This window comes from Buteo buteo, chromosome 10 (assembly GCF_964188355.1).
Source record: "Buteo buteo chromosome 10, bButBut1.hap1.1, whole genome shotgun sequence".
In the NCBI taxonomy this organism is placed as follows: Eukaryota; Metazoa; Chordata; class Aves; order Accipitriformes; family Accipitridae; genus Buteo; species Buteo buteo.
In genome coordinates this window covers 17,905,205-17,915,151 of record NC_134180.1, presented here as the reverse complement: position 1 = coordinate 17,915,151, position 9,947 = coordinate 17,905,205, and the positions used below count along the sequence as shown (strand labels likewise).

At 45.2% G+C, this 9,947-nt stretch overlaps 1 protein-coding gene across 1 annotated transcript; it reads right to left on the bottom strand.

Annotated features, from left to right (window-relative positions):
- Positions 1-339: 339 nt before the first annotated feature.
- LOC142035984 (uncharacterized) lies at positions 340-6,522 on the bottom strand. Its single transcript, XM_075038809.1, has 3 exons — positions 4,058-6,522; positions 1,717-1,781; positions 340-667 (listed from the first exon to the last, which is right to left on the bottom strand). The coding sequence occupies exons 1-3, from the start codon at positions 6,002-6,004 to the stop codon at positions 517-519; spliced, it is 2,163 nt and encodes a 720-aa protein (XP_074894910.1). The 5' UTR covers positions 6,005-6,522; the 3' UTR covers positions 340-516.
- Between the last annotated feature and the right edge of the window lie 3,425 nt (positions 6,523-9,947).

Sequence of the window (9,947 nt, the reverse complement as noted above, 5' to 3'; positions counted from 1 at the left end):
AGAGCAAGAAAAGAGGAATATTGCAAAGAAATCTTTTTTGTTAACTGCCTAATGATCCAAAAACCTACCGCTCACTAAAACTGAACATACCAGTTTATAACATTTTGGTGTTCATTATGTCAACAGTGGCCATGATGAATTCTCTTGTCTAAATAGGAATGCATTAAGTTATTTGAACAGATTTTGCTGTAGTAATTCTACTTATTGTGAAGCGTTTCTGATTAGTTCCTAACTAGATGCCTGCCGTGGTGTAACCCCAGCCAGCAACTAAGCACCATGCAGCCGCTCACTCACTCCCCCCCTGTCGCGGTAGAGACGGACACGACAAGTAATAGATCATGCAAAATGGCTACTTTATTGTTCTAACACACCTTTTTATACCCTTCTTTTGAGTATGTGTTAGTATATGATTGGTTTGGTTAGTAACTAACAACTCATGATTGGTGAGTTCGTTAGGACGGTTCTTCTTATCACTATCTTGTTTTTGTACTGGTCTTCTCGGATCTTTCCAGACTCTCAAGGATACACTACAAGCTGCTCAAGGTCGCACTGTTCTCGAACTGTCAGGAATTCCGTAGGCTCGTTGCATCCCCCGACAATTCCCCCTTTTTGTATTTGTGCTAAAGATATTGTCCCGGCTGCCCTCTGCAGGGCCCTTTGCAGAAGGCTGAAAAGACAGGGTAACATCAGGAGCATAGTTATCACAACCAAGATCACTACCCCCACAGTCTTGAGCAGAGATATCAACCATCCAGACAATCCCCAACCCTCGAACATCTTCGTCAGCCAATCTAATTCATCGCTTTCTGTCAGCTTACTGACTCCCTTCTTTAATTGTTGAATACTACTGAAAATGGATTCTGAGTGATCGGATAAATTCATACAACACATCCCTTCAAACTCATCACAACCATGTCCTTGTGCTAAAAGCAAGAAATCAATTGTAGCTCTATTTTGTAGTGTAGCATGTCTGACACTATCAAAGTCTAGCAGTAAATCAGATAATACTACACCAGTCTGTATTCAGGGACCCCAGAATTTGTGATTCCTGGGGTGGCAATGAGGGTGAATGCCCGATGCGTGGAAACCAGGCATTCCCATCCATTGAGTCCATGACCTGCTGCACAGGGGTCTCCATCAATAAGTTCTTAAACTCTGTTGATGTCAGTGTAACCCCCTATTAAACCTGCAAAAAAAGGATTGCTTGGTGTTACTGTACTAAGGTATAAGCAATCTTGTCCGGTCACATCAGCCAGGGTCATCCAGATGTTTTCTTTGGTTTGCGGCGGTATCCATGACTACGTCCATCTGAGGACTGTGAGGTAGATGAACCATCTGTACATTCTTGTGCTGTCTTGCTCTGCGAACTCAGCCCAGCAATCGGTAGGTGCCAGCTTTGCGTGGGCGTCCCCACGGAGGCAACGATGGCCTTGCTGTACACCAGCCCGATGCTCTTCGGAAAATCCCGGTATTTATACATTTGCAGAGGAACGGATTTCAACACACGTGGCCAGCGGGTGCCAAAATCCGCCTCAGTTGCAACCTATGACGCATGCGCTCGCTGGCCAGGCGCGCTGCACGAGTCATAGCCATCCTGTCTATTGGTTCATGGGCTTTGTGGTGCGGTTGCAATACACAGAGAATCTTGACCTGTTATATTGGCCAAGGTGACCTACACTTAGTTTTTTGGTTGAGGTGGTATTTATATTGCCGCACCTTCTGGGATGTTCCAGATGATGACAGTCACACAAATCGAGCGGGAGTCCATTGTGGGCCTGTATCTGTGGAAACACAAGCATAACCTCGCCCCCAGGTTAATAGCTCACATGGTCAATTCCACTGACCAGTAACTAAATCTTTAACATGTACTTTGATACCCTTTTGTAAATTCTGTGTTGAAAAGAGAGAAGTGTTGAGAAAGAGGAGGTAGGGAAGAATTGTCCCCATAACGGAGAAAGTTAAGAACATAAACTGCTTTATCTAAGCATGCCTATGGTAGTTCCCCAACCATTCCCCCTTTTTGTTTTTTTGGTTTTTTTTTTATTCTGGCATTACCTTCCATATAAAAACCTGGTGAAGTGGTATGACTCCAGATATGCATGATAAAATAAGGTTCTGTTCGTAGTTGAATACTTTTCCAGAGTTCTAAAAGCACATCAAATAATAATTGATTGTCTGACATGGTCAAAGCCACTTTGTCTAGTCGAGAAACTAAATTAGCTACATATGCTGAGTCAGTTACAATATTTACAGGAGTAGAAAAAATAGAAAAAGCAACAGCCATTGCACGCAGCTCTACCACTTGAGGAGAACCATTTTGATGCACTACTTTGCTGTTCCAGGTTGTTGTTTTCATACCATACTACTGCTGCTTTACCCGTTATTCCAGAATCATCTGTGAAGACAGTAGGGCCTTTCACAGGTTCCAACTGGCTTAAGTTTTTCTGACCAAATGGTATTTCTTGAGCAAATTTCAGGAGCGGGCACGACGGTAGATGATACGAAATCTGTCCTTGAAAACCCGCCATAGCTGCTTGCAGCTCATAATTGTTTGCCAGACACCATTCAAAGTACCAATTTTGAACAGGTAAAACAATCGTAGCTGGATCACGTCCTATTAGTTCTACACAGCGTTTTCTGGCTTTTATGATTACATCAGCAATAAGTTCAAACAAGCCAGGAGCAGTATTTCATGGCTGGAATGACAAAAACATCCATTCTAAATTACGTAATGGGTCATCCCACTCAGAATTCCACTGCACCAAAGCACCAAATGGCACAGTTTTGGCAATTAGCACAAAGAATTGTACCAATCAAGACAGATCAATTCGAGAAACAAATTTCTAGTATATACATTGTTCCACCATGTGAATTACATTTAACGCTTCCGTATTCAATATTCTGGGTTCTGTTGGATCATTGGAATGTTTTAATAAGTCCAATAGAGGTTGTAACTGCGAATTGGTCAGTCCAAGATAGGGCCTGATCCAGTCCAAGGATCCCATTAATTTCTGTACATCATTGAGTGTCTTAACCGCAAGATTAAGTTTCACAGGTTGGGGCACAACCTGCATGTTTGTAATTGCCATTCCCAAATATTTCCAGGGTGCTATTTCTTGCACTTTTCCAGGGGCAATAACCAACCCATATTGTCGTAGCGAATTTGTGGCCAAATTTTTCATGTCATTCAACTGCTCCTTGTTGTCTGATGCTAACAGAATGTCATCCATATAGTAATAACAATAACTAGTGGGGAATTTTTCCCTTACAGGTGACAGAGCTTGTGCAACAAACCATTGACAAATGGTTGGTGAATTTTTCATGCCCTGCGGCAGAACTCTCCATTGATATCTTTTTGCTTGTTCCGCATGATTGATAGAAGGCACAGAAAATGCAAATTTTTTTTCATCTTGAGAAGCTAATGGAATTGTAAAAAAACAATCCTTAAGGTTCATGACAATGATTTCCCAATCTTGAGGGATCATGGCAGGTGAAGGCATGCCTGGTTGCAGAGCCCCCATCATGGCCATGACAGCATTGACTTACCGCAGGTCATGCAAAAATCACCATTTACCTGATTTCTGTTTTATCACAAACACTGGAGTATTCCATGGGCTGTGAGATGGTTCAATGTGTCTGGCAGCTAGTTGTTCTGCTACCAATTCTTGCAGGGCCTTTAATTCTTCAATTGGTAGGGGCCACTGATCCACCCACACAGGGTTATTTGTTAACCAGGTTAAAACAAGCATGGGTTGTCTAACACCCTGCAGCACAGTGGCCCCCGTTAAAAATCCGTGGTAATTCTCACCCCCCACTGCGACAAGCAATCCCTCCCCCATAAATTGCGGGGAGCTGCCGTCACATATGGTTTAATAACTGCTTGTTGGCCCTCAGGATCGGTAATCAGAACTGGTGTGTCTGCCGTCTTTGCTTGCGCAGAGCCTCCCAGCCCCACTACTCCCATACCAGCCTCCTCTGTGGGCCAGGTGGACAGCCACAGACAATCGGCAGTAATAGTCACATTGGCTCCGGTGTCCAGGAGCCCTGCAAGCCTTACTGTAGTCGGCGATCTTCCGTGATTCGACAGCGTGCACGTCATACATGGTCGGGATGACGAGACAGTCTGAGACCAGCAGAACTGAGGGGGTCCCGTAGAGCCGAAGCCTCCATCGCATCGCAGTTGCTGTCCTGCTCTTGAAATAGAACTCGAAAAAGGAACAAATTGAGCAATACGAGTACCTTTAGGGATTGTCACTGGTGGGTAGGGGGTCGAAACCATCGCACAAATGTGACCTGGTGATGTTTTGTGTGGAGAAGTTACATTGATATGCCCTTCACTGCCACACCCACAGCACTTTCCAGAATTTCTCATAGCATTGGCTATGGTGGTCACCATGTGTTCCAGTGTCCCAGCTTTAGAACATGCAGCGACCATGTCAGGGACAGAAGGATCTCCTGGTAAAGCCTGTATGATCTTTTGACAGTCCTCATCAGCATTATCTCTTGCCAACTGTTTGCATAGAATCTGCCTTAAGACCTCATCTTCTACCTGTTTTTCCAGGGCGGCAGATATTTTTTCTACAAATTGTAAAAAGGGTTCTGTGGGGCCTTGGCAGATAGTGGCATATTTTTGCTTCGGAGCTGCCATGTCCATGGTTCGCTTCATTGCCATAAGGCCTATATTTTGTGCTTGTTCGAGAGCCATCGGAGGCCATGTAGCCTGCAGCTGAGGGCTACTATACTGCCCTTCACCAAGCAAAGCATCCTCTCCAAGGCCTAATCTCAGGTCACCCTGTAGCAGTCGTAAATTTTGCTGTGCTGCTGTGCGTGCCATCTGCCTCCAAGTAGATTGAAATACGTGCAATTGTATGGGCTGAAACAGCACGAGTGCTAGATGCATAACGTCATAAGGACACAGCAGATCTGTGCTGATTATACGAATAAGTTGCATCACCTCAGGAGAACTGATTCCGTATTTTTGTACTCTATTCTGCAAATCCTGCACTACTCTCCAGCCGATTGGATTGTGCTCATCGTGCCGGTTTGTGCCTGGAGCAGCTCTGAAAACAGGAAATGTAACAGGAGCCTCTGCTGCTTTATCTAGAGGCTTTAGAAACGCCGGTGTTAGAGAGCACGGGCTGAGGCGTTCTACTAGATCCCAGTTGCCAGAGTCGGCAGCATATTTTCTAACTCCCTCCCAGAACTGATCAGGGGATCTCAGGACCACAGTTATTGTGGATGGAGGGAGAGCCCCCAGCAGGGGTTCCTTCGGTATGGTTTTATCTGTGAGCTGCAGAGATCGCATAGTGTCAGTTAGAGATTTTTCTGCCTCAGTTTCATTTTGGCTCTCACTTTCCGTTCGGCCCTCACACTCAGTTTGACTCTCACCGTCCTTTCGGCCCTCAATTTCAGTACGGCCCACACTGTCCGGCTCGGTGTTAATCGCCACATCATTCTCCTCGGCGGGGGCTGATGGAGTCACCCCTTCTGCCGCCGCACCAGTAGGTGAGGAGGGCCCCTCATCGCCCGGTAGAGTAATTAATGGCATAGGAGGAGGAGGAGGTGAATAAGGGTATGATCTGATTTTGCCCATGAGGGGTTTTCTGCCCGCAACTGCTGAGATTGCAGCATTGGCTGCAGCTGTTACTTGAGCAGAAACTTTTTCATTGCTAACATTGTCAGAGTCCTCAGCTTTCTTTTGCTGATCTTTCGCATCACATTCTGCTGTCCATTCCTTCAGGGTCTCGCGTAATAGACACCATACGATCGCCAACATACACAGCTCTTTCTGTCCTTTAGAGATTTCACCAAACATTTTCCATCCCACTGCTTGCCACACACCCACACTGAATGCAGTAACTGTTGTGGCTTGAAAGCCTTGCATCTTACACCATATTAAAATCCTTTTCAAGCTTTGTTCTGGGGTTTTAACCCCTTTTCTTTTTAATAGGGCTTTCCAGGTAGACAAAATCGTCTCCTTTTCTTGTGTTAATTGCTGCCCCATTCTAACAGTTTTGTCCCCGGTGGCTCACCTTATTAGGTGTCTAGGCTCAGGTCCGGACCAGGCAGATTCCACTGCTCTCAGCTTCACCGGGCTCCGTCTCCGCAGCTTGTCTCGCTGCCCGTATACTCTTTCGCAGCGCTCGTCGCCGCCGGTATACTTCTTGCTAGTGCTGGATTTATTGCCTTTAAATGATCTGTTCACTCAGACGCATCGGGGTCACCATTTGTCGCGGTAGAGACGGACACGACAAGTAATAGATCATGCAAAATGGCTACTTTATTGTTCTAACACACCTTTTTATACCCTTCTTTTGAGTATGTGTTAGTATATGATTGGTTTGGTTAGTAACTAACAACTCATGATTGGTGAGTTCGTTAGGACGGTTCTTCTTATCACTATCTTGTTTTTGTACTGGTCTTCTCGGATCTTTCCAGACTCTCAAGGATACACTACAAGCTGCTCAAGGTCGCACTGTTCTCGAACTGTCAGGAATTCCGTAGGCTCGTTGCATCCCCCGACACCCCCCCACCCAGTGGGATGGGGGAGAAAATCGGGAAAAGAAGTAAAACTCGTGGGTTGAGATAAGAACGGTTTAATAGAACAGAAAAGAAGAAACTAATAATGGTAACACTAATAAAATGACAACAGTAGTAATAGAAGGATTGGCATGTACAAATGATGCACAGTGCAATTGCTCACCACCCGCCGACCGACACCCAGCCAGTCCCCGAGCAGCGATTCCCCACCCCCACTTCCCAGTTCCTATACTACATGGGACGTCCCATAGTATGGAATACCTTGTTAGCCAGTTTGGGTCAGCTGCCCTGGCTGTGTCCTGTGCCAACTTTTTGTGCCCCTCCAGCTTTCTCGCTGGCTGGGCATGAGAAGCTGAAAAAGCCTTGACTTTAGACTAAATACTACTGAGCAACAACTGAAAACATCAGTGTTATCAACATTCTTCTCATACTGAACTCAAAACATAGCACTGTACCAGCTACTAGGAAGACAGTTAACTCTATCCCAGCTGAAACCAGGACAATGCCTATAACCAAACTGCAGCTTTCAGAAAGAATTGGAATTTGTGCATTGCATACAGGCTTACAAAAAGTCAAAAATTTGCAGCAAATTGTTATGCAACGCTCCTGTGAAAATGCAGCTGGGAAGTTTGGACCATCTTCTAGTCTAATAGAAATCCTAAAATATGATTAATTATTTAGTGGATATGATTCCAATCTTTATTTATGGTCCTATAAAAGTAATTTACTATACTATACAAAGATGAGGCAAATTGTAGAGAACATATGCAAATAAAGTTTTTTTATTGTTGTGTAATAAAAAAAGTCATTATTAGCTTAACTGGACAATGAAATTTAGGCTTTTTGAAAACATGTTTACACATTTTCTTACTCCTATAGGAAAAAACACTCCCTGGCTCAGAAGGTGCTGCTGCAACTCTGTCATGGTTTAACCCCAGCCAGCAACTAAGCACCACCCAGCTGCTCGCTCACTCACTCCCCTCCCCCCCCTCCAGTGGGATGGGGGAGAAAATTGGGAAAAGAAAAGTAAAACTCATGGGTTGAGATAAGGACGGTTTAATAGAACAGAAAAGAAGAAACTAATAATGGTAATGATAACACTAATGAAATGACAGCTGTAATAATAAAAGGATTGGAATATACAAATGATGCACAGTGCAATTGCTCACCACCTGCCAATCAATGCCCAGTTAATCTCGGAGCAGCTATCAATGCCCCTGCCCCCCCACTCCCCCCAGTTCCTATACTAGATGTGACATCCCATGGTATGGAATACCCTGTTGGCCACTTTGGGTCAGGTGCCCTGGCTGTGTCCCCTCCCAACTTCTTGTGCCCCTCCAGCTTTCTCGCTGGCTGGGCATGAGAAGCTGAAAAAGCCTTGACTTTAGACTAAACATTACTTAGCAACAACTGAAAACATCAGTGTTATCAACATTCTTCGCATTCTGAACTCAAAACATAGCACTGTACCAGCTACTGGGAAGACAATCAACTTTATCCCAGCTGAAACCATGACAGTATCCTTATTCTATACCATTGACATCATGCTCAGTTCCCATACCTTCAGTTACATCCCAGTCAATCATCATAACCTTTTCCGTCCCTTTGAGACATATAAACAATGATACATATATATAGATATGTAGATATGTATACACACACAGACATATCGTTCCTTTAGTTTATGGGTCTTGTTCATAAAATGTTTGTTGAGTTCATTTAGTTCCCGACTCTGGGTTCCATCTGTCATACCAGTCTTTCTGGGCAAGAGGGATGGTGCAAAGTCCTCTCAGTCGGCAAAGCAGGGTTGGGCTTCGGTGTGGTGTGATGAGCAGGTGACGTTGGAGGCAGCAGGAGGATGGTGTGCACCGTTGGATTGTTGCATGCTGGAGTCAGTTCTGGTTCCATCACTACTGCACTTTGCTCAGTTTTATCACAGTTCATTCTTGCTTGATCTAAGTGGTCCTTACTATAGTACTATGGATATAGCATATAACAATTATAGTAATGATAACATACAGTAGCAGGGTTATATAGCAACTAATATCATACAGTTTACTTCTGGCTATTCTCACCTAAAATTAAATCCCCTTGCGGCACACATCGGACTTGCCCATCTTTTCACATCACCCACCAAGTGCACCCAGGCCCCTGAGAAAAAGCAATCCCACGAATGGGTTTACCTTTGCCTGAGGCAGGAGTAACCCAGACTGTCTTCCCTAACATATTTTTTATGTGCACTACAGGGACTTTATCCCCTTCTACAGTACGTAAAAGTTCTGACTGGGCAGGGCCACCCCGACTGGCAGATCCTCTGGTGTTGACTAACCAGGTGGCTTTTGCTAAATGTGTGTCCCAATGTTTGAAAGTTCCACCCCCCATTGCTCTCAATGTAGTCTTTAACAGTCCATTGTATCGTTTGATTTTCCCGGAGGCTGGTGTATGATAGGGGATATGGTACACCCCCTCAATGCCATGCTCTTTGGCCCAGGTGTCTATGAGGTTGTTTTGGAAATGAGTCCAGGTGTCTGACTCAGTTCTTTCTGGGGTGCCGTGTCACCACAAGACCTGCTTCTCAAGGCCCAGGATAGTGTTCCGGGTGGTGGTATGGGGTACAGAATATGTTTCCAGCCATCTGGTGGTTGCTTCCACCATTGTAAGCACATAGCATTTGCCTTGGTGAGTTTGTGGGAGTGTGATGTAATCAATCTGCCAGGCTTCCCCATATTTATATTTCAGCCATCACCCTCCATACCTCAGGGGCATTAACCGCTTGGCTTGCTTAATTGCAGCACATGGTTTACATTCATGGATAACCTGTGCAATAGCGTCCATGGTCAAGTCCACCCCTCGGTCACAAGCCCATCTATATGTTACATCTCTTCCCTGATGGCCTGAGGTATCATGGGCCCACTGAGCCATAAATAGCTCACCCTTCTGTTGCCAGTCCAGGTCCACCTGAGCCACTTCAATCTTGGCAGCCTGATCCACCTGTTGGTTGTTTCTTCAGTGGCCCGACCCTTGGGTACGTGAGCATCTACATGATGTACTTTTACAACCAGATTCTCTAGCCGGGATGCAATATCTTGCCACAGTGTGGCAGCCCAGATGGGTTTACCTCTGCACTGCCAGTTGCTCTGCTTCCATTGCTGTAACCACCCCCACAGGGCATTTGCCACCATCCATGAGTCAGTATAGAGATAGAGCACTGGCCACTTTTCTCTTTCAGCAATGTCTAACGCTAGCTGGATGGCTTTCACCTCTGCAGACTGACTCGATTCACCTTCTCTTTCAGCGGTTTCTGCGACTTGCTGTGTAGGACTCCATACAGCAGCCTTCCACCTCTGATGTTTTCCCACAATGCGACAGGACCCATCAGTGAACAGGGCATATTGCTTCTCATTTTC

What these genes read in the sequence shown, in the direction of transcription:
- LOC142035984 (XM_075038809.1), bottom strand. Translation starts at nt 6,004, where the DNA reads ATGGGGCAGCAATTAACACAAGAAAAGGAGACGATTTTGTCTACCTGG. An exon ending in ACGGAAGATCGCCGACTACA is followed by an intron (nt 1,782 to 4,057) that starts GTAAGGCTTGCA and finishes GTGTTTCCACAG; the next exon opens with ATACAGGCCCACAATGGACT. An exon ending in CATCTGGAACATCCCAGAAG is followed by an intron (nt 668 to 1,716) that starts GTGCGGCAATAT and finishes CTGTCTTTTCAG; the next exon opens with CCTTCTGCAAAGGGCCCTGC.